Source organism: Amblyraja radiata, chromosome 7 (assembly GCF_010909765.2).
Source record: "Amblyraja radiata isolate CabotCenter1 chromosome 7, sAmbRad1.1.pri, whole genome shotgun sequence".
Lineage (NCBI taxonomy): Eukaryota > Metazoa > Chordata > Chondrichthyes > Rajiformes > Rajidae > Amblyraja > Amblyraja radiata.
Window position 1 is genome coordinate 48,657,611 of NC_045962.1, and position 24,737 is coordinate 48,682,347.

Below are 24,737 nucleotides of genomic sequence, written 5' to 3' on the forward strand. Positions count from 1 at the left end.
TAATGTGACAAGGCGAGGCAAGGCAAATTAAAACAGGAGAATGTGGTTGGGGGAAAGTTAGAACCGCCACTATCAAATGGCAGAATGGTCGATGGGCTAAATGGCCTAATTCTGCTCTTTTGTCATATGAATTATGAGGGTATAAAATTGAGGCATAAAGAGTCTACCCTCTTTCCCCAGACTGGAAATGTCAAAGACTAGAAGGCATGGCTTCAAGGTGAAAGGGGAAAAGATTAAAGGAAATGTGCAAGGTCAGTGTCTTTTTTAAACATGGAGCATGGTGGGTACCTGGAACGGGCAGCAGCGGTGGTTATGGAGGCAGCAACAACAGTGGAGCTTAACAGGGTTTTAGAAAGACGCATGGGTATGCAGGGAATGGAGAGATATGGATCATGTGCAGGCAGAGAAGAGTAATTTTTCTAGGCATCATGTTCAGCACAAACATTGTGGACCCAAGGGTCTGTTCCTGTGCTTTTCTAAGTTGTGTGATGAATGGGGAGGCCACTCAAGGCCAGCACTCACACTATTCCCAGACCAGTGTAATAATTAATATACTTTGGTCTCCTGCAAATTGCTTTTGTTCATCATTAATTCAATTAAATAGAAACATAGAAAAAAAGGTGCAGGAGTAGGCCGTTTGGTCCTTTGAACCATTCAATATGATCATGGCTGATCATCTAAAATCAGTAACCCATTCATGCTTTTCCCCCATATCCCTTGGAGCTGTTTGGTAAATTAATTGCTCACTGTAAAAATTGTTCCCTGTATAATAGAGCCTGTAGCGAGTTGATAAAAAATTGGTAAACTAAAACGTAAAATTAATCCAGAATAAGTGTTAATGGTCATCATGTACCTGGTGGGCTGAAGGGCTGTCGGTCTGAGTTTTCTATCCAAGGGCCACCCAGATCGTCCTTGTATACCATGACACAGATTGATTTAATTCAAAATTTAACTCCATTTGTTTATTCTTTATTTTTGGTACAGTTCAGCAATTAAGCATTTCTGCAGCTTTTCCACACAGAGTAAGCAATGCGAGTGGACTGTCCTATTAATGTATATTGATCAGTCTACAGCGTGTAAGGCAATAGAAAATGTACAAACATGACTTTCAAGAGCACAGACGGTATTCTATTAAGCAGAAAGGCACCATGCTTGAATTCCCCATTTTATTGTTCCACCCCTTTCTCTAAGCCATTTGGAAATGCTGCATTTCCACTTCCAGCTTCTCTTTGGTTTGCAGGTGTTGATATAAAAAGGGCTTCATTCGACTTGTCCGTATAAATCAGGTGGAGCCAAAATAAAAAATGAAAATGCCTCCCATCCACAAAGTGGAATAGAGAAAGAAGACACAGGTTTGACTCTGAAATCAGACAAGTGTCCTGCTGGAAAATTCCAATTAAACTGATTTGTATATATTATTAATATTTTGAAGTAATTCTAAATAAAAAACATTGCATTAGGGAATTCAGAAAAGCAGCCACCAGTAGTTTGGTCCATATTCTACACTCATTTCACAGACGAGACCAGTAATTGCCAACGCAGATATCAGAAACACAGAATTAAACTTTTAGAAACAGGATTAAACAGCATCTGATCCAGAATTTGACAAATTTAAAAAAAGTTCTTCCTCCCTAGTGAATAAAAGCTGTAAACTTGGATAGTTTAATTACACTTCCTCTGAACATCTAGGAGGGGTTAGTAACTACTGTATATAAAAGATATCGCACTATTGAAACAGTATTCATTTGGAATTTTTTGGCAAAGAACAGCCTGCATTTCATTGCATTAGTTATTTTCAAATTTGGTGTAAGAATTTTGTTCATTGAAGAGACCTGAAGAAAAAACAAAGGTAAAATTCACAATTTTTTACTTGAACATTCAATGCATAAAAGAGTTTTTACTGCAAGTGAACCATTCTTGTGTAAATCAGCTGTAAGAAGGAACTGCAGATGCTGGTTTATACTGAAGATAAGACAGAAAATGCTGGAGTAAGTCAGCGGGTCTGGCAGCATCTGTGAGGGACCAGAATTAGTGATGTTTCAGATTGGAACTCTTCTTGAGATTGAGAGGTAGTGAATGCCAGAACAAAACAGGGCTGGCAACAGATGGTCCCTGCTTTTAGTGCATCTTCCCCAGTCAACTATGGGCCATTATGGCCTCAAGCCTTTGAGGTTATCTGTTGCAGGCCCCATTGTGTTCTGTTCATCTGTATCTTTCAGTCCGAAGATGGGTTCCCAAATCGTCACCTTTTCTCCAGAGATGCTGCCCGACCCGCCAAGTTACTCCAGCATCTTCTGTGTAAAATAGCTCTTGGGTTGCAGTTTGATTGAAGCTACTTGTAGAAATAGCTCAATCACATTTCCTCCCCATGAATTGAAATGGGTACAATGCAATTCAAATCAAAGCCCCACAGGGAAATTAACACCACAACGGTGTTTTTTGTTTTTGTTTCACTACCTATCCATCAAGTTTTCCAAATGATAACACTGAATGCTTTAGACACCAGACACTTTTCTCTCCAGCAGGAATATGGCCTTCCACTTGTATCTTAAGCACCTCCCACTAGCTAGTTGAAGCCATTGCCAGGTGTGGGTGTTTTCCACTCTTGGAAGCACCAATATCTTGTCCAATAGGTGTTTAAGTTTTGAACAGTATGGACAAACTTTTAAATAAAAAGTGGGTCTAGTATTAATTACTCAATTAATTAGATACAAAAAAGGCTAGATAACAAGAGAGATTGCTGAATTAAGATGGGTGGAGACTCATGAAGTATAAATGCTAACATAATCCAGTTGGACTGATGTGTTTCTAGATTGTAAAATCAACACAATTTCATTGATTTGCCTTGAGGTATCCCAAACAGCACCACGTTGTTGTAGACAAAAACTATTCATGAGGGATAAACTAACGCAGCCACATTCAAATATTTTCAACAATAGACAAACAAATTAACATTTCAAAATATTACTCACCATATTTCTTCCTGATCTCGTCATGCCGGACTTTCATTTCGCTTTTCCTGCAAAGACAAAGATAACATTTGACACAATGTCAAGTATACAACAGTAGGAGGTGGGTAGTTTGATCATCGCTCACTGCACTGCCAATGCCATGCAGCTCACATCAAGGACTAAAACAAAAGGTCATCAGGGTTGTGGTTCAGTATTTGTAACGCTGGGGTGTAAGCTACACAAGCATAAGATGTGATATTATTATTCTGGTTTACATTTGGCCTCTCTCTAGCAACGGAGGTGTCCAAGGACAGACAAAGAGGTGAGAGTGGGAAAGAGTTAAAATGACATACAGTGCCCTCCATAATGTTTGGTACAAAGACCCATAATTTATTTATCTGCCTCTGTACTCCACAATTTGAGATTTGTAATAGAAAAAATCCACATTAAAGTACACATTGTCAGATTTAATTAAAGGCCATATTTTACACATTTTGGTTTCACTATGTAGAAATTACTGCTGTGTTTATACATAATCCCCCCATTTCAGGGCACCATGTTTGGGACACATGGCTTCACAGGTCTTTGTAATTGCTCAGGTGTGTTTAAATGCCTCCTTGATGCAGGTATAAGAGAGCTCTCAGCACCTAGTCTTTTCTCCAGTCTTTCCATCACCGTTGGAAACTTTTATTGCTGTTTATCAACATGAGGACCAAAGTTGCGCCAATGAAAGTCAAAGAAGCCATTATGGGACTGAGAAACAAGAATAAAACTGTTAAGAGACAACAGCCAAACCTTAGGCTTACCAAAATCAACTGTTGGGAACATCATTAAGAAGAAAGAGAGCACTGGTGAGCTTACTCATCGCAAAGGAAGACCTCCAGAGCTGATGACAGAAGAATGATCTCTATAATAAAGAAAAATCCCCCAACACCTGTCCGACAGATCAGAAACACTCTTCAGGAGTTAATTTGTCAATGACCACTGTCCGCAGAAGGCTTCATGAACAGAAATACAGAGGCTACACTGCAAGATGCAAACCACTGGTTAGTTGCAAAAATAGGATGGCCAGGTTACAGTTTGCCAAGAAGTACTTAAAAGAGCAACCACAGTTCTGGAAAAAGGTTTTGTGGACAGATAAGACGAAGATTAACTTATATCAGAGTGATGGCAAGAGCTAAGTATGGAGGAGAGAAGGAACTGCCCAAGATCCAAAGCATACCACCTCATCAGTGAAACACAGTGGTGGGGGTGTTATGGCCTAGGCATGTATGGCTGCTGAAGGTACTGGCTCAATTATCTTCATTGATGATACAACTGCTAATGATAGTAGCATAAAGAATTCTGAAGTGTATAGACACGTTCTGTACTCCACACTCTGGAATTTAGAAGGATGAGAGGATATCTTATTGAAACATATAAGATAATTAAGGGTTTGGACATGCTAGAGGCAGGAAACATGTTCCCGATGTTGGGGGAGTCCAGAACCAGGGGCCACAGTTCAAGAATAAGGGGTAAGCTGTTTAGAAAGAGATGAGGAAACACTTTTTCACACAGAGAGTTGGGAGTTTGTGTAACTCTCTGCCTCAGAGGGCGGTGGAGGCCAATTCTCTGGAAACTTTCAAGAGAAAGCTAGATAGGGCTCTTGAAGATAGCGGAGTCAGGGGATATGGGGAGAAGGCAGGAATGGGGTACTGATTGTGGATGATCAGCCATGATCATATTGAATGGTGGTGCTGGCTTGAAGGGTCGTATGTCCTACTGCACCTATTGCCTATCATATCTGCTCAAGTTCAAACAAATGGCTCAAATGTCATTGGCCAAAGGTTCATTCTACAGCAAGACAATGATCCCCAACATACCGCTAAAGCAGGGGTCGGCAACCTTTTCTGCCAAGGGGCCAGGACACGTCTGTGAGCGGATGGCTGGCCACATCTATCACATGTACACATGGATCCCGCCCCTTCGAGGACGCCACCCGGAGCACTGAGCTCAAATATCATACTCGTCCCCGGTCTACTGATAACCCCGATCCCGACAGTGAAGCCCAGACACTCTGGATGCGGTACAGCCAGAGCTCTGAGCTCGTCCATTGAGGCCGCCAGCTCAGGCCTCCTTGCGTCACCACGCCTGGGCCCAGGAGGAGGAGCCCGGCCTCACGCAGGGCGATGGGCAGCACATTTTCAGTGTTTCACCCGACCCTCGGTCCGAAAATCACCTTCCAGGTAACGGAGATGACGGAAGTCTGCGGGCCGGATGATTGAGGAGAAGAAAAAAAAAGGCTTGCGGGCTGGATGATTTCGGGTTACGGGCCGGATTCGGCCCTTGGGTCGTAGGTTGCCGACCCCTGTGCTAAAGTAACAAAGCAGTTTTTCAAAGCTGAAAAATGGTCGATTCTTGAGTGGCCAAGTCAATCACCCGATCTGAACCCAAATGAGCATGGCATTTATATGCTGAAGAGCCCCCTAAACAAGCATAAACTAAAGATGACTGCAATACAGGCCTGGCAGAGCATCACCAGTGAAGACACCCAGCAACTGGAATGTACATTAATCGCAGACTTCAAGCAGTCATTGCATGCAAAGGATATGCAATAAAATACTAGACATGACTACTTTCATTTACATGACATTGCTGAGTCCCAAACATTATGGTGCCCTGAAATTGGGGGACTATGTATAAACACTGCTGTAATTTCTACATGGTGAAACCAAAATATATACACATGGCCTTTATTAAAATCTGACAGTGTGCACTTTAACCACATGTGATTTTTTTTCTATTACAAATCTCAAATTGTGGAGTGCAGAGGCAAATATATAAATGATGGGTCTTTGTCCCAAACATTATGGAGGGCACTATACAATCAGAAGCTTGAGATGGTCATTACCGAGCGCAGGTCCAGTGCTCTCCTCCCACACACGTCCACTTAGTTTACATCTCGTTCATTCCTCCCAGATCCTCTTCCCTCACCTGGTTCAATCTTTCCATCATCTCCTCCCCATTGTGCTCCACCCTCCCGCTTCCCACCCCCCCCCCCCCCCCACCCCCACCATACTGCAACATTATGGGAATACATCTGATGCAGCAACCTGACCGGAAACATTAGCTATACCTTTTGCATCCACAGATATTGACCATCTCAGCTTTTCATTGATCTGCTTTGAAGTATACCAACCACCACAACATTGTTGTTAGCAAAGACAATTCATGGGGGAGTTTTGTTTTTTGTTCCGCATTCCAGCATCTGCAATCTTGTCGGTCTACATTAAAGACTAGTTTTCCCATTTCAGCTGAACCACTGGAGACTTTGGAAGTCATGGTTTTTGCAGATGCAATGCAGAGACAAAAAGTCACTTATGACAAAAGTCCACAGTCGATACGCCCCGAACAATGAATCGGAGAGAGTAGTCTAGATAGACGTAGTGTTGCCAGTGAACTTCAATCTTATTAGAATCATTGCTCTCCCTATTTGGCTAGGTAAGACACACAGCAAACCACAACCCTTGGTCATGAGGAGCATGATGGCTAGCTTACACACACTGGAGTGAGTGACATACCTGGATATCATCTGAAGTGCAGGAATTAACGGACAAAACCTGGAAAGCAGCCCTAACTAGTGTTACATCTAAAAAAATGTTGGCTAGTGTTTTGTTAAATGCCATATTCTTTTCCTCACCTTTCTTCTTGCCGCATTTTCCTCTGTTCTTTTTCTCTTTCCATTTTTTGATCTGTAACATCATGCCTGATAAAATTAAGTAGATAAGCCTTAACAAAAGTTCTGAAAGGTTATTACTTACACCCATGTTGAAGAACAAGTCTGTCTGCATTGTCTAGTACTTATTTTTATATAGAATCCTAAATACTTACTGTCTGTTCTTTTTCTTCCTGCAGCAACAGCAGCAACAGCAGACACATATGGACAAGATTATAATGCCCCCAGCTACGGACATGGCAATGATCAAAGCTTCAAAGTTCACTGCAAAGGAAGAAAAGGGAATGTAGTTTGATTTCTTCAAACGAGCATATGCATTAACACCACCTGTTCCTCAAGCCTATTCTGCCATTTAATGTTCATTTGTAATTTCATTTTCCCCTTAATACTTTGGATTAAAGTTAACAAAACTATATCTGTAAAGATTTGTGTAGACGTGTTTCTGATCTTCACTCTTGAAAGGCTCCCAATACAAGAAATAAGTTTGATAAAATAAAACTGTTCTCCCAAACCAATCAATTTCTCAATTCCGGGAATAAAACCTTATATTTAGAAATGTATATGACGTTGTCGAAATTGAGTGCAACATTAAATCCCTTCACACTTGCTCTACAGTGTAGTTCTCGATCTACAACATGCATTGAAAATTCATGGGCATGCTAGCAATGAAAGGAGTGATGCTTCCCACAGTGGCACAGACTTAGAACATCTACTCGTAAATCAAAACATTTACAACGTGCTGTTACCAGGGTGAATACAATTTGCAATGGTCTGATCAACAATTAACCGGTAACGAAGAACCAAGTAGCACGGCTGGGCAAGCAGTCACAGGACATCTTTCTGAAAGATCACCTTCACACCCGATTTACAGCAGATTAAAGACAGCGTATTTACAGCATTGTTTGGTCCAAGCCAAGTCCTACTGGCCTGGGTGAGATCGGCCTCTCCTCAACCTCCAACAGTGCTGAAATCGCTGGACGTGGCTCTCCATTTTCCCAAGCCATCTTCTTACCTTCACCCACAGCCCCATCTGAGGAACTGGATTAAGGCAGGTTTAATTTGAATATCCCCTCTAATCAAATGCCAATTTCCACTATCCCACTTTTCCATGGCAGTTCTTAAATGTTATTCAAGACTGCCTTCTTGACAACACTTTTTAGCAACATGCCTACTGATGCATCTGAAAACTACTTAAATAGTTATTTGTTCTTTGTATTTGCCCATTAGACCAGCAGCTCCTGTCTGTATCTGATTGGCAATTGTGTGCCTTCACTGGGAAACAATCATAATCTGAGGTCTCCTAATCTGAGGAAAGACATTCTTGCCATAGAGGGAGTACAGAGAAGGTTCACCAGACTGATTCCTGGGATGTCAGGACTTTCATATGAAGAAAGACTGGATAGACTCGGCTAGAAGATTGAGGGGGGATCTTATAGAAACTTACAAAATTCTTAAGGGGTTGGACAGGCTAGATGCAGGAAGATTGTTCCCGATGTTGGGGAAGTCCAGAACAAGGGGTCACAGTTTAAGGATAAGGGGGAAATCTTTTAGGACTGAGATGAGGAAAACATTTTTCACACAGAGAGTGGTGAATCTCTGGAATTTTCTGCCACAGAAGGTAGTTGAGGCCAGTTCATTGGCTATATTTAAGAGGAAGTTAGATGTGGCCCTTGTGGCTAAAGGGATCAGGGGGTATGGAGAGAAGGCAGGTACAGGATACTGAGTTGGATGATCAGCCATGATCATATTGAATGGCCTCGAAGGGCTGAATGGCCTACTCCTGCACCTATTTTCTATGTTTCGAAAACACTAAACTAACTTCAGTGCATTCAACATCAATTAGGCACATTAAAAATGAGATTGATCTAAGTGAGAATAAAGTCAAGGAGCACAAAATACTGTGGATGCTGGAATTTATAGCCAAAAAAGAACAGCTGCGGGAGGAACTCAGCAGGTCTGGCAGAATCTGTGAGGGAAATGAATAACTGACATTTCAGGGTGGGTAACTTTATCTCTGAAATAGAGTCAATATCTATTGGTGCCTAAACATTGAGTGTGGAACCAAACTAAAATAGAATCTTAGCTGGCCTTGAAATACAAATACAAAGTATCATTTGAGATTTTATATTTTGTTTTTACTACAGACCAAGTGCTGTGAAATCAGCGTACATAGGAACTTGGTCACCTAAAGGCCTGTTTCTGTACTCGACGAGTCACTTTAGCTACATTTAGCTCCCTTTGCTACATTAAAAAAAAAAATCAAATATAAACCTGACAATTACTTTGGGCCTAATGCACTGTGAACAGACTTTACTAGCCAGTAAGAAATTATGAGTTGTTTTCTGCATTAACTCTGAGGCTGAACTAATGAACATCAGATTACCAAGGCTACAATCTTATACTGAAATATTGTTTCAGTGACTAAAATACAAACTAAAATAAGCAGATAACAAGCAATGGGCAACACAAAACTGTCAGATTGTGGATAAAAACTCTCTAATTCACTAATCTCAATTCATCATCTTCATGGTCCACATTCTCCCTTCCTAAATCACTGACTCCACGTCTCTTCTTGGGAAATCTTCAAACCTGCCGCAATCTTTAACCCTGAATCAAATACTTCACTCATTTTACTGCTAGTATTGCCACCTCCCAAACAACATCCAATTCTACCCACACATCTCATCTGTTGTTGAAGCCCTGATCCATGTTGTTGTAGCCACAGCCTTAATCATTCCAGTGAACTCTTCTTCAACAACTTTACATACACTTTCAGTTCTGTTGCCCAAACCCCAAAACACCATTCAGCCATCACCAGTGTACTTGCTGATCTATAATGGGTCTGGTTAAGCAAAGCTTCAATTTTAAAAGCCTCGTCCTTTTCAAATCATTATGCTCCTTATCACTGCTCTCTTCTTGTCTTCTAGCTTTCCTAATTCTGGACTTCAGCATCCAGAATGTAATTGTTCCAATATTGCCAGCTGTACCTTCAGCCACACCTTAAACCTCTAGAATTCCCCCTCTAAACTATGCTTCTTTCCACAAAGCCCACCTCTTTGACCAAGATGTGATCAATTCCTTGTAACATCTTGCAACTATTATTTAGGGAAGGAATTCTGCCTCTATCTGCTCCAGCTTGTGTGAGATTCCAGCCACATCAATGCAATCAATTCTTTACTGTCCATGGAAATGTCCTGACAAGATACATGATTATACGGAAATGTGTCAAAGGGCAGACAATAGCAGCAACTGAAACAAATTACTAAAATGAGCCTTCACTAATTTATGAACAATTCAGAACAAGCTTTGCCAGTCACGCACAAATGATTAATAATACTCAATATTATTTTACATATGCAGCACTCATTCCTTGATTTGAAATAAAATCTACATTCTGTGAACATACAGTCAATCTACTTTTATTCTAGTTTGAAAGTTAGCATGATTTCATTACACCAAGAGACCACTTACAGATTATCTCTTGATTTTGGTCACTTGCTCCGGGAGGGGACATAGGCCCAATATCATTCACAGTATACAGTTACATCTGGCAAAATAACTCTATTATACATGTCCTTAAACTATAAAGACTGCACCCTTGGATTTGCGTAAGCTCAGTCTTTATAGAATAAGAGAGCAAGTTCAAACCCCTCTGTTACAGAGGCTATGGGGGTTTTCATTATGCAAGTAGACAGGGAAAATCAGGTTGGTACTGGATCTCAAAAGAAGGAATCTGTAGAATCCCTGGGGCTTCTTAGAGCAGTTTGTGGTCACACCCACTAGGGAAAAGGTAATTCTGGACTTGATATTGTGCAATGAACCAGCCTTGATTAGGGAGCTTAAGGTGTAGAAACCCCTAGGAGGCAGAGATCATAAAATTAGAGAATTCAACCTGCAGTTTGAGACGGAGAAGCTGAAATCGGATGTATTGGTATTACTGTTAAGTACAGATAACTACAGAGGGAGTTGTTTGGAAAGGCAACTTAGCAGAAATGACGATGCCTTACAGCACCGGACACCCAGGTTCGATCCTGACTACGAATTCCGTGTGTGCAGAGTTTGAACATTCTCCCTGTGATCGTGTGGGTTTTCTCCAGTTGCTCCGGTTTCCTCCCACACTCTAAAGACGTACAGGTCTGTAGGTTATTTGGTTTCGGTAAAAATTGTAATTTGTCCCTAATGTGGAGGATAGTGTACTGGGTGAATGCTGGTCGGCGCGGACTCGGTGGACCGAAGGGCACTGTATCTCTAAAGTCTAAAAATTTGTTATGGGGAGATAGTGCCCAACAAATCTGTTGGGAGTTTTTTAAGGAGCAAAATAAGCAGGGTAGACAAAGGAGAGTCAGTGGATGTTATTTAAATTGATTTTCAGAAGGCCTTTGATAATGTGCACATGTGAGCTTGCTAAACAAGATAGGAGCCCATGGTATTCGTCGCAAGGTACTAGCATTAATGGATAGCAATGGCTGACTGGCAGAAGCGGAGTGTGAATAAAGGAGACCTTCTCCAGTTGGCTGCCAGTAACTATTGGTGTTCCACAGGGGTCGGTGTTGGGTCTGCTGCTTTTCATGTTATAGGTTAAAGATATGGATGATGGTATGGATGACTTTGTGGCCAGGTTTGTGGATGACATGAAGATAGTTGGAGGGGCAGGTAGTGTTGAGGAAGCAGGGAGACTGCAGATGGCCTTGGACAGGTGGGAGAGGGGCAAAATGTCCAATGGAATACAGTGCAGCAAAGTGTAAGGTCATGCACTTTGGTAGATGGAATAAAGGCATAGACTACTTTCTAAATGGGGAGAGGATTCACAAATCAGAAATGCAAAAGGACTTCGGTGTGCTGGTACAGGATTCTCAAAAGGTTGATTTGCATATTGAGTTGGTGCTAAGGAAGGCAAATGCAATGTTAGCATTCACTTAAGGAGACCAGAATATTAAAGCTGTGCAATATTAAATCACAGCAATTAAAATGCTGTGGATTTATGAGGTGCTACACAGGCCAAATTTGGAATATGGTGGACAAAAATGCTGGAGAAACTCAGCGGTTGAGGCAGCATCTATGGAGCGAAGGAAATAGGCAACGTTTCGGGTCGAAACCGTTCTTCAGACTGATGTGAGGTTTGGGGGGGGGAGGGGGGTGGGAAGAAGAAAGGAAGAGGTGGAGCCAGTGGGCTGAGGGAGAGCTAAGAAGGGGAAGAGAAAGTAGGGACTACCTGAAATTAGAGAAGTCAAGGAGTGCAAACTGCCCAAGCGAAATATGAGGTGATGCTCCTCCAGTTTACGGTGGTCCTCACTCTGGTTATGGAGGAGGCCCAGGACAGAAAGGTCGGATTCAGAATGGGAGGGGGAGTTGAAGTGCTGAGCCGTCGGGAGATCAGGTTGGTTATTGCGAACCGAGCGGAGGTGTTCGGCGAAGCGATCGCCAAGCCTATGCTTGGTCTCACCGATATAGAGCAGCTGACATCTAGAGTAGCAGATGCAATAGATGAGGTTGGAGGAGGTGCAGGTGAACCTCTGCCGCACCTGGAAAGACTGCTTGGGTCCTTGAATGGAGTCAAGGGGGGAGGTAAAGCAACAAGTGTAGCATTTGGAATATGGCGAGCAGTTTTGGGCCCCATATCCAAGGGCGGATTTGCTGGTTTTGGAGAGGGTCCAGGAGTTTACGATGGTAATCCCGGGGATGAATGGGTACAAGGAGTTTTTGAAGGCTTTGGGCCCGTTATCACTAGAGTTTAGAAAGATGAGGGGGGGTTCTCATTGAAACCTAGCGGATAATGAAAGGCCTAAATTGAGTGGACATGGAAAAGACGTTTCCAGTAATGGGGCAGTCTAGAACCAAGGGCACAGCCTCAGAATAAAATGACATACCATTAGAATGCCAATGAGAAGGAATTTATTTTGTCAGAAGGCGGTGCATCTGTCGATTTCATTGCCAGAGATGGCTCTGGAGGCCAAGACATTGGGCATTTTAAAACCTGAGATTGATGAAAAAGGGGGTCAAAGGTTATGGGGAGAAGGCAGGAGAATGCGGCAGAGGGGGAAATTTATATCAGCCATGATTAAATGGTGGAGTAGACTCGATTGACCAAATGGCCTTATTCTGTTTTTGGACAGAAATTCTGTTCTGTTATGGCAAAATCCATAGAAATATAAGCGCAAGTCGAATGGCAGAGGCTTGGCAATTTTGGATTCCATGTAAAACTGAAATGGAGTTGGGCATATTGAAAGCACAATCTTCCCAAACAGCAGGCATAGGAAGCAAATGAGGAGGGGGAGGGATACAAGAAAGTGAATAACTTTATCCATGTTCACGAGGTTGGATGTTGGCCATGAAAGCGAAGCACTTCCAGAAGAGGTTTTTGAAAATAGCAGGGCAGTGAAGTAATGAAAGAACGGGAAATGTGATTTAGGCAGAAAGCAACAAAGATGTGGAGATATATACAGTGTGAGACCAAGGAAAAAGCATGCCAAAGTGCGGTGAAAGACAGCAACATTGCAATGTTCAATACTTTGAGTACAGCTCCTCTAATCATTTCATGATTAAAGTAGTAAACAAAATTATTTTGCCTCTTACCCCAGCAGACTCCCCATCGTGCATCAGACAGAGGACATAGAGATTTCGGCGGCAGGATCTTTCTCACAGGGTAATGATAACATCTATTTTTGGTATTGCACCATAAACACTGCAAAACAAAATCAACTGGTTAAATGGACTACATCTGTACACGTGAGCACATTGATTTAACAGTTACTTGCCAGAGAATTAACCTGCACTCACAAAACCTGGGTTGTTGTCACCTTCAGAACTAAAGGGACTGCCAAATGATATCAAAAATCAATAAAAGTTGAAGTGTATAAACTTCAATCCCACTTTATACACATGGGCTGTTATGCATGCCGTATAAAACACACAAGATGCTATAGTTTTTTAGTGGACTCACTGCACTTAAATTTTGTATTTCTGTAGAAAAGTGGCCAGACAGTCAAAAACATGATAGGCAATTTGATTGAAATTGATATTAGATCAGCTCTAATCAACATTTTTGCCAATTACTTTGCAATCAATTATGAGAAGACTTTTCAAGACTGCATGGAATGCTATGGATAGTTCTGGTCTCCACAAGGTAAAAAGGATACAAAGGACACAAAAGGCACTGAAGGTGATACAAAAGAGGCCCAACGGATGTTACAGAATGAATTGGGAAGGCTCCTTTCTCCAGAAAAGACTGTACAGGGATGTGATAAAGCTCCATAAAATTAAAAGAGACGATCAAGCAGAGGAGGTACGTCTACTTGAGGTGGCATCCGAGGTGTACAAACTGAAGGCTGTAAAACCATGGACCATCAGTTTAGATGAAGTTGGTTCAGATAAGAACATTTCAAATTACTCCATTTTCTTATTTCCGAGGATCATAATTTAGTTTGCGCAATCTCAATTTAATGGAATTTACTCTTGAAAATCTACTCTGCAACCCAAGGCCAATTAATATACCATTCCTAAAATGCGGTGCTCAGAACTATTTGAAGTATCCATGTATAGTCTAGCCAGGCCATCTGTATAGCTGTGCTGTGTTTCTAACACAAGTTCTCTCGATATCAGATTCAGATTCAAACTTTATTGTCATTGTGCAGTGTACAGTACAGAGACAACGAAATGTAGTTTCAAGGTCCTTTGCATTGATTACCTTTTTCAACTTGCCAATTACATTTTAACAACTGAAATGCGTTAACCCGATGCATCACTACATCTTCAATACTTCAATTGTACTAAATGTACTAGTCTGGTCTTTTCAGATCCAAACTTGATTATCTCATTTGTCCATCACGAGATTCATATGCACAATCTATGAATACCTTCAAACGAAGCAATTCCAACTAAATGCTGCCATCCTTGATAAACCAGGACTTCCATCCCAACATCCAAATCTACAACTTCAGTGAATAGTCACCATCTCAAAACAGATCCTTGCAGTAGCCCAGTGGAAATATTCCCAGGATTTGAGTAGCTGCCATTATACTTTCTCTGCCCTCTGCTGTGCACTAATTTCCAAGTTCCATTAATAAAGTACCTTCATTTTACCCAAAATATTTGGGGGCACTTTTATTAAATTTCTTCAGAAGCTAACAGTGTGCATTTCCCATTTCAATCACTGGTGCAGCCACCTATTCAAAGAAAAACTCAGGAACCTCACATGACCCATTTCATAAGTCTATTTGTGTTTGCTCTCATCAGCTCAAAGTTTTTAATAAAAAAATTAAATTAAATGTTGTTGTCTATACTCTCAATGGATATACCAGTATTGACGATGTAAACTGTTTAGGCTCTAAAGTGTACAGCTGTTATTGACAAAAGGAATGGCAAATGAACCAAAGGTTTGTAATAAATGGCCACCACCACGGCGAATGGAAATGGCCACAACCACGGCGAATGTCTGTTTTTTATTTTTCAAAACTTCTCGACACAAAATGGGGGTGCGTCTTCATTGCGGGGAAATATGGTAATTTAAGAAATGAAAAGTCTATCACTGATTTAACTGCATGCAGACATTGCATGGTCAAACTTGCATACAGCAAAGCAGCAAAATTAATTCAATACTATTGCATTAATGAGTTGAGAAATACCATGAACTGACATATGGGAAATTCCAATCCTCCCCGTCATACCTCATCACACCCTCTTAACATACACTAATCCTTTCTCTCTTGTACCACCAAATTAAGCAACAGTACCGTTCACCAGATAAAGAGTGCCACGAGAATCCAACTACCATGTTACTCACCGAAACATTCCTCAAGCATTCTGCACAATTTGTGTTGGTAGTGGCATTGCAACCTGAAAAAGGATATATATTTAGTTTAAGTAAAACTTATATCATCTTTATTAACAAATATGCTTTTCCTTAATGTATGGATTCATACTATGCTAGACAAGTAATACTTCAATTCAATTTATTGTCATTTGGACCCCTTGAGGTCCAAACGAAATGCCGTTTCTAGGATACATTCATTAACATTCATTAACAATTATCCCATTATTTACACCGTGATACACAAGATGGCATTTCAGTAATTATATTATCTAATTATTGTTTCAAATCAGATTATACAAATTCCATATTATCAGATGGTAACTTGGATCTGTCAAAATGAACAGATGACAGTAATTTCAATGTTCTGTGTTCTAAACCATTGAAAATGCAAGTTAAAAATACAGGAATTAACCATTTTCACTTCCTCCTAAAAGCACAAGCTTTAAAAACGGTTTAAGCACTAAAGTGTACAGCTGTTAATGACAAAATGAATGGCAAATTGAACCAAAGGTTTGTAATAAATGACAGCACAAGACAATCGGATATGTTGGATTTCCTAAATGTTGCAATATCCAGATATAGAAATCAGACATATTTCAAAAATTGAGGAACATTGTTTTGCATCACTGATGAAACTGTCCAGTAACGGTCACTTAGACGTGAACTTCAACTTATTTTGGAGGTCAGTGGCTAGGAAAGGGCACAAAGAACCTGACAAGAAGTTGGTCATCAACACTAATTCTTTGCTAGTGAAAGCTCAAGGAGTAGAACCCTAACCCAAATCACAAGGTTGCAAATTCAAATTGCAAGTCAAAACTAATATTAAAGTGGTGCTGCATTGAAACGAGTTTACTTTCAACTGATGCGTTATACAGATTTCTCCTCCACCCTCTGGGTCCCCAAATGACCATTTTGATGAAGTCAGATATTTCCAGTGTTTGAGCCAGTATTTATCCCTTGTGCAACAACAATGAAATAGACTACCTAGACATAACGCAATATGCTGTGTACAAATCCGCACACGTGATTGCTAAAATATATTGGTGGTTTTAAGGCATGTTATGACAACCCAAATTAAACTATTTATTTTCTTCCCCAATAATCAAATCTTGCCCAACCACAACCAGTACACATTGAAGGGTTTTGTTTGGACGGTAATAATCCACAAAAACAAATGACCTGAACCATTAACTGTATCTGTCTCTAGGAGGTGGTGTCTGAACTGCTGTGTATTTCCAGCATTATTTTGGATTTTCAGTTTTGTTCTTCACAATCACTGTTGAATAGAGGCAATTGAAGAATTTTGGTGGCTCAGCAGATTGGTTATATGACTACAACTTGTTGGAGGTGGGTAAAGAACGTCAAAGCCCACCACCAAGGATGTCTTGGCAGCACCAGTATTAACCCAGCTGGCCAAGTCCTGAGGGACATGGCTGCCAGATTGTATCTGCAGCAGGTAGTGAGCAAATCCATATGGGCTAAACCTATTTAACCACAATGCCAATATATCAGCACATAATAACACTTTATTTGTACACTGTGGACGGCTTGATTGTAATCATGTGTCTTTTCTTGACTGGATAGCACGCAATAAAAAGCTTTTCACTGCACCTCAGTACACGTGACAAATATAAACCAAATTAAACTAGGGCATTAGCCTATTAAATCTTCGTTTAACTGTTTCCAGCACATGAACATATTTTCCTACATAGGTAGGCAACATTGGTATTCTAGTTGTGGTCTCACCAATACCTTATAACGTGAGATTTAAACTTTGGCATTCTATTTCTCCAGCAATAAACAATATCATTCTGTTAGCTTTCTAATTACTTACAGTATGTGCATACTAATCATTTGAGAATCATGTCAAGGATACCCAGATTCCTCTATCTCATAGTTTTGCAGTCTCTCTCCACAAAGCTGAGTTTGCAATAAGAAGCCCATTTTAAAGCCACGTTCAATAGACAATAAGTGCAGGAGTAGGCCATACGGCCCTTCGAGCCAGCACCGCCATTCAATCTGATAATGGCTGATCAACCACAATCAGTGCCCTGTTCCTGCCTTCTCCCCATATCCCATGACTCCACTTTCCTTAAGAACCCTATCTAGCACTCTCTTGAAAGTATCCAGAGAACCGGCCTCCACCACCCTCTGAGGCAGAGAATTTCACAGTGTTTCCTCATCTCTGTTCTAAATGGCTTACCCCTTATTGTTACACTGTGGCCCCTGGTTCTGTACTCCCCAAACATCGGGAACATATTTCCTGCCTCTAGCGTGTCCAATCCCTTAATAATCATATGTTTCAATAAGATCCCCATTCATCCTTTTAAATTCCAGAGTATACAAGCCCAGCTGCTCCATTCTCTCAGCATATGACAGTCCCGCCATCCTGGGAATTAACCTTGTGAACCTACGCTGCACTCCCTCAATTTCAAGAATGTCCTTCTTCAAATTTGGAGACCAAAACTGCACACAATACTCCAGGTGTGGTCTCACTATGGCCCCGTACAACTGCAGAAAGACCTCCTTGCTCCTATACTCAACTCCTTTTGTTATGAAGGCCAACATGCCATTTGATTTCTTCACTGCCTGCTGTATCTGCTTGCTTACTTTCATTGACTGATGAACAAGGACCCCCAGATCCCGTTGTGCTTCCTCTTTTCCCAACTTGACACCATTTAGATAATAATCTGCCTTCCTGTTTTTGCTACAAAAGTGGATAACCTCACATTTATCCACATTAAACTGCATCTGCCCACTCACACAACCTGTCAAAGTCACCCTGCATTCTCACTGCATCCTCCTCACAGTTCACATTGCCACCCAGCTTTGTGTCATCTGCAAATTTGCTAATGTTACTTGTAATCCCTTCATCTAAATCATTAATATATATTGTAAATTGCTGCGGTCCCAGCACCGAGCCTTGCGGTATCCCACTAGTCACTGCCTGCCATTCTGAAAGGGACCCGTTAATCCCTACTCTTTGTTTCCTGTCTGCCAATTCTATCCATGTCAGCACTCTACCCCCAATACCATGTGCTCTAATTTTGCCCACTAATCTCCTATGTGGGACCTTATCAAATGCTTTCTGAAAGTCCAGGTACACTACATCCACTGGCTCTCCCTTGTCCATTTTCCTAATTACATCCTCAAAAAATTCCAGAAGATTAGTCAAGCATGATTTCCCCTTCGTAAATCCATGCTGAATCTGACCAATCCCTTTACTGCTATCCAAATGTGCCGCTATTTCATCTTTTATGATTGACTCCAGCATCTTTCCCACCACCGATTGTCAGGCTAACTGGTCTATAATTCCCTGTTTTCTCTCTCCCGCCTTTCTTAAAAAGTGGGATAACATTAGCTACACTCCAATCCACAGGAACTGATCCTGAATCTATAGAACATTGGAAAATGATCAAGTTCATCAAAACACTTGGGTAATATGTGCAGTTATATCAACTCCAGCATCCAATGTTGAACAATCAGTAATCAAATTGTTACCTTAGCTTTTAGGTACAAGTGACTTGTAACTGAAGCCTAGTAACTACCGAAGAATTATAGTATCTCCGATGCATCAAGGATTAAACAAATCCAGTTCCTCGTCAGTTTCAAGATAAAATCCGGTTGAATACAATTCACATTGCCAATCCTTTAGGTGTGATGTGGAGGCTCAATTGATAATGAAACTTAACGGTGCCAAATTTCAACATAAAATAGATAAAGCTACAGAGTACCAAAATCATTTAGCGGCTTATTTCCTCAGACATTTTGCAGGAAAGCTTTCAGCCTTATTGTACAAGAGCAACAATTCTTACTGGGAACAGGATCCGGAGCTCCCCAGGTTCCAAGGCTTATTGCACAAAGAATTCCTGTAATTCCCAGCAACCAAATTCTTGGTGCCATCCTGTTCCTCGGCAAATCTGGTGTTCAATGGTGTAACTTCAAGTCCTGAAAATTCAAAGATAATTTCAATCATCAAGAATGATACGTCTAAACCCAGCAACCACAAACCCATAGCCAGCAATTTAAACTATCTCTTGTCTGCGCATCGGTTTGGTAGAACTCTTCTCCAACAAATCAAGTGTCACATGTTCAAGATAGCCACAAAATGCTGGAGTAACTCAGTGGGTCAAGCAGCATCTCTGGAGAAAAGAAATGGGTGATATTTCGGATCAAGACCCTTCTTCAGACTGAGAGCCAGGGGAGAGGGAAACTAGAAGTATGAAAAGGTACAGAACAAATCAGTACCGGCACCAATGACTCAAGAAAGGTGGAGCCTACAATGGTCCATTGTTGGCTATAGAGGAGATGATATGAAGGGATGCAACACGCGCTCAAGACCCAATTCAGGATCTGATCATGCATTTCTAAGCTGTCTTAACAATAACATTCCATTTGCAGATTTATTCAACTTTCTGGAGGGGATTCGGAGGGACAGGATCCACCATGATTTGAAGGAAAGAATTGACATAGGGTAGTCAGCATGGCTTTGGTTGTGGGAAAGTATGTCTCATAAATTTGATTAAGTTTGAAGAGGTAACCAAAGGAATGATATGGGCAGGGCAATGGACATTGTCTGTATGGACTTTAGCAAAGCCTTTCACAAGGTCCTGCATGATAAGCTAATCTGGAAGGTTAAACCACATGGAATCCAATGTGAGCTAGCCAATTTGAGTTAAAACCCTAGAGAATATTGTAGGAGAGAGAAGGGGTTAAGGATCAGAGAGTTAGACTGAGTTGCTGGATATCCAGGAATTATACAAGGAAGTACAATCTTTATTAAAACCACTTAAATACTCAAATGTTTTTACACTGATTCTTCCAATAAGCCAAGTTGATTCACCTTGCACTTCATAAATGTTCGAAAAGGAACTAGACCACACACCAGATTACTCTATTTGAACACCACTGATCAGTATTGCTCCATGTTAGTAACACTTAACCCTGGCAGAAATATTTTAAGGGAAAGTGCTTTAAAAGAAAGGACATTAATAACTTTCCTGTCCCTCATAAGGGCAGGGAGATAAATCATCCAGCATTCTACTAAATTACACAGACCGGGGGGGATCTGAAGTTCAATCTCCGATCTGTGGAGAGATTGCCGTTACAAATTACTGCTGGTTTCACTGCTTTAACTGAAACTGGTAAAATTAAAAATAACCTTAAACCCCCAACCTGGATTTCTCACATTTCTACTCCATAACCCATTGCTGTTAGTTCATGTGCACAGTTTGGCCAGACTGTATCAGATATAAGTAGGCCACTAATGAATCCCTTCCACTAATGTAAGAAATGCAAAATCAGATTACAGACATAAAGAGAAGATAATCTGCAACACTCTGACAGAGGAAACAATCAAGAACAGTAGCATTGGGCCTATTTCATTCTCCAATGCCAGAGTGAGGCCACATGCAAACTGGGTAGCCTACAGCCCAAGGATATAAACATCAAATTCTCCAATTTCAGATGCCCACCCCCAATATCCCTCCCATTTTCTTTCCATGCCCACTGCCTCCTCCCCTCTTTCCTTCGTTTCCACCTACTATCCCTCCCCCTAGTTCTACATTTCATTATCAAATTCCATAATCTGCACCCTTTTGTCTTCTCCACTTCACTTTGTCACCACTTCCACCCCTTTCTCCACCTAACTCTACTGCCAATCACCCGTCCACATCCGAATCCAACTATGTCTTGCTCGTTCTGCCCACTCTTTCCACCCACCTGCCTCTGCTATTTCCTCTCTGCTTCACCTGTCTGAAGGAGGGTCGCAACCCAAACGTCATTTGTCCATTTCCCTCCAAGATACTGCCAGTCCTGCTAAATTCCTCCAGCAGTTTGTTTTGTACTCAATTCCAGCATTTAGTCTCTTATGTCTTGACCTTTTCCATCCATTCAATTCAAACCTAACATCTTTGTATAACATTTCCCTGAAAGACAAGTTTCACCTGGGACCAACAGCTCAGATTTTCCAGTCAAATCACTGGGGTGAAATTTGAACAGACAACTTTCTGACCCAAAAGCATGAGTGTTGCCCACTGACACAACACTAAGAGTGACTGCTGGACTGACCCACTGGACCGGTGCCTGTACCCATGTGATTATTCATCTGCACTAATCACCCAAAGAGGACAGGAAATAAACTATACTAAATATGTTTAGTTATGCCAACTGTACATCAACAGGAAACTAACATTTAGTCATAGAGCTAAGCTATACAATGCGGAAACAGGCCCGTCAGCTCAATGATAGAAAGTGATTGTGATCAGATTCGTCCTCTGGTATGCAACGAATTTAATGCAACAGAACTAACATTTCCATACTTTTCCAACTATTAATTTTTCATACACCACCCATCACCATCACTGAGAAATGAAATCAATAACTGTATTTTTTGCATTCACATCGTTAAAAGTATGCTTACTTGTTAATCTCTGCTGGCAAAGTCCACATAAAGGGAACGGTTTAAAAAAAATTGCAGCAATTGTAACTTATTACTTAATTCAAAAGGAATGTATGCATCAGATGCAAACACTGTAACCACTTTAACAAATCTTTAACTTTAACTGTTTTACGTAGTTCATCCACCTCCCCCCCTCCCCGTTCACTTCCCCCCTCCTGGCCCTCCCTCCCCCCTTCCCCTCTCCACACCCGCTTCCCTTTTCTCAGTCCCTCCCATCCACCCTTTCCCTCCCCCCTCTGTCTCCTCTACACCCGCTCTCCTCACCTCCCTCTCTCCCCTACACTCCCTCTCTCCCCTACACCCCCTCTCTCCCCTACACCCCCTCCTCTCTCCCCTACACCCCCTCTCCTCTCCTCACCTCCCTCTCTCCCCTACACCCCCTCCTCACCTCCCTCTCTCCCCTACACTCCCTCTCCCCTACACCCCTTCTCCCCTACACTCCCTCTCCCCTACACCCCTTCTCCCCTACACCCCCTCTTCTCCTCACATACACCCCCTCTCCTCTCTCCCCTACACCCCCTCTCCTCTACACTCCCTCTCCCCTACACCCCCTCTCCCCTCCCTCTCTCCCCTACACTCCCTCTCTCCCCTACACCCCCTCTCTTCTCCTCACCTACACCCCCTCTCTTCTCCTCCCCTACACCCCCTCTTCTCCTCCCATACACCCCCTCTTCTCCTCCCATACACCCCCTCTCTTCTCCTCCCCTACACCCCCTCTCCTCTCTCCCCCCTACACCCCTCTTCTCCTACACCCTCTCTCCCCTACACCCCCTCTCTCCCCTACACCCCCTCTCTCCCCTACACCCCCTCTCTCCCCTACACCACCTCTCTCCCCTACACCCCCTCTCTTCTCCTCCCCTACACCCCCTCTCCTCTCTCCCCCCTACACCCCTCTTCTCCTACACCCTCTCTCCTCTACACCTCCCTCTCTCCCCTACACCTTCCTCTCTTCTCCTACACCCCCACTCTCCCCTACACCCCTCTTCTCCTACACCCCCACTCTCCCCTACACCCCTCTCCCCCCACACCCCCTCCTCACCTCCCTCTCTCCCCTACACTCTCTCCTCTACACCCTCTCCTCTCTCCCCTCTCTCACCTCCGCTCCGACTCGCCTCCTCTCTCGATCTACAACAACAGCCAGTGACGCGGGCGACGCTGTGACGTCAACATTCCGCGCACGCGGACACTCCTCGCTCAGGGGCGCGGCCGTCTGCGCGCGCATGCGCGCTGTGTCGGGTCTGCTGCTCAGCCCCGGCCCGGCTGGTCACGTGGGTAGGGGAGCTGAGCCCGTGTGTTGGAAGTCTCTGCTCTGATGGACGAGGCACACTTGCATTGGGACACTTCACTTGCATTGTCTACATACACTGAGACACTTGCACTGTCTACATACACTGGGACACTTGCACTGTCTGTATGCATTGGGACACTTCACTCACATTGTCTACATACACTGGGACACTTGCACTGTCCTCATACACTGGCACAGCCTACAGGTACCAAGTCAAGTGTGTTTTATTGTCATATGTCCCAGATAGAACAATACATTTCTTACTTCCAGCAGCACAACAGAATATCCCCCAGGAGAATACTAGAAGAGTGTCCGGTGGTACTATTCCAGCCAAGATATGACAGCCTAGAAGACACACAAATGCCCCTACTTGCGAGACTGAGGACATTTGGCATGTCTACAATGACTCTTACCAACTTCTACAGATGCACCATAGAAAGCATATTGTCAGGTTGTATCACTGCTTGGTTTGGGAGCTCTGCCCAAGACCACACGAAATTGCAGAGTTGTGGATAAAACCCAGTCCATTACACAAACTAGACTCCTCACCATTGACTCCATCTACACGTCATGCTACCTCAAGAAAGCAGCCAACGTGATCAAGGACCTTTCACACCCCAGTCATTATACCCCACTCACAACGGACAGAAGATGCAAAAACCTGAAAGTACCACGTAACTCAGGATCAGCTTCTTCCCTTCTTATAACAGTCTTCAGAACAGCTCTTCATTAACCTAGTCTACAGTCCCCAATTTCCGGCATACCTCATTGTGGACATTGGACTGTTTCTCTGGAACTGTTATGATACAATACCATGAAACCATATTCTGCACTCTGACATTTTTGTATTCACTCTACCTGTTATACTTGTGTTTTGCTTGATTCTATACATGTACAGTATTATCTGATTTGATTGGACAGATCTTGTATAAAATTCCAACAGGGTGACTTGGCATAGCTAGTGAAGCCACTGTCACATGCGCCATTGACTTTTGTTCAGTCCTGACCTCTGGTGCTGTCTGTATGAAGGCTGCATTTTCGCTTTGTGACCTTATGGGTTTCCTCTGCATGCTCCGGCTTCCTCCCATATCCCAAAAATGTGCGGGTTGGTAGGTTAATTGGCTGTTGTAAATTACCACTAGTGCGCAGAATCTGGGGGAGTTGACAGTGTGGAGAGATTTGAAAATGGGACTAATGTAGGATTTGCGTAAATGAGTGGTTGATGATCAGCACTGACTCAGTGGGCCAAAGGGCCTGTTTTTGTATTGTTTCTTCCTATAACTCTATGAAGCAAGGAATATGGTATGTCAACAAAATTACCTGGTAAACTGAAGGGTCACAATGCCTGTTCCTTGATGCACTAAAGACACATCGGAGTATTCCAAATTGCATGAGTTATATATTGACTGCATTTAAAATTGAGAATGGATCTGAGGGAGACTACTGTCGCCCAGAGAGCAGTGAGTACCTGGAATACACTGCAGAGGGAATGGTGGAAGCAGAGTCGCAGGCAG

General features: G+C 42.3%; 1 protein-coding gene across 3 annotated transcripts; it reads right to left on the reverse strand.

The window, feature by feature from the left end:
• Nucleotides 1-940: 940 nt before the first annotated feature.
• On the reverse strand, nucleotides 941-23,138 carry LOC116975378 (PTTG1 interacting protein). 3 transcript variants are annotated; one of them, XM_033024422.1, is made up of 8 exons: nucleotides 23,032-23,138; nucleotides 19,291-19,423; nucleotides 15,446-15,498; nucleotides 13,240-13,348; nucleotides 6,822-6,930; nucleotides 6,631-6,696; nucleotides 2,973-3,019; nucleotides 941-1,832 (listed from the first exon to the last, which is right to left on the reverse strand). In XM_033024422.1, the coding sequence occupies exons 2-8, from the start codon at nucleotides 19,376-19,378 to the stop codon at nucleotides 1,786-1,788; spliced, it is 519 nt and encodes a 172-aa protein (XP_032880313.1). In that variant the 5' UTR covers nucleotides 19,379-19,423; nucleotides 23,032-23,138; the 3' UTR covers nucleotides 941-1,785. The 3 variants fall into 3 exon arrangements, with proteins under 3 accessions (XP_032880313.1, XP_032880312.1, XP_032880311.1); XM_033024421.1 differs by having other exon boundaries at nucleotides 23,048-23,129; XM_033024420.1 differs by lacking the exon at nucleotides 23,032-23,138 and adding an exon at nucleotides 21,897-22,052.
• Between the last annotated feature and the right edge of the window lie 1,599 nt (nucleotides 23,139-24,737).

Excerpts from the sequence above, each read along its gene's own strand:
- LOC116975378 (XM_033024422.1), bottom strand. The coding sequence starts at position 19,378 with ATGGCACCAAGAATTTGGTTGCTGGGAATTACAGGAATTCTTTGTGCA. Across the intron at positions 6,697-6,821 it reads AGGAAGAAAAAGAACAGACA|GCATGATGTTACAGATCAAA; the intron begins GTAAGTATTTAG and ends TAATTTTATCAG. Across the intron at positions 1,833-2,972 it reads CGAGATCAGGAAGAAATATG|GTCTCTTCAATGAACAAAAT; the intron begins GTGAGTAATATT and ends TTTTTTCTTCAG.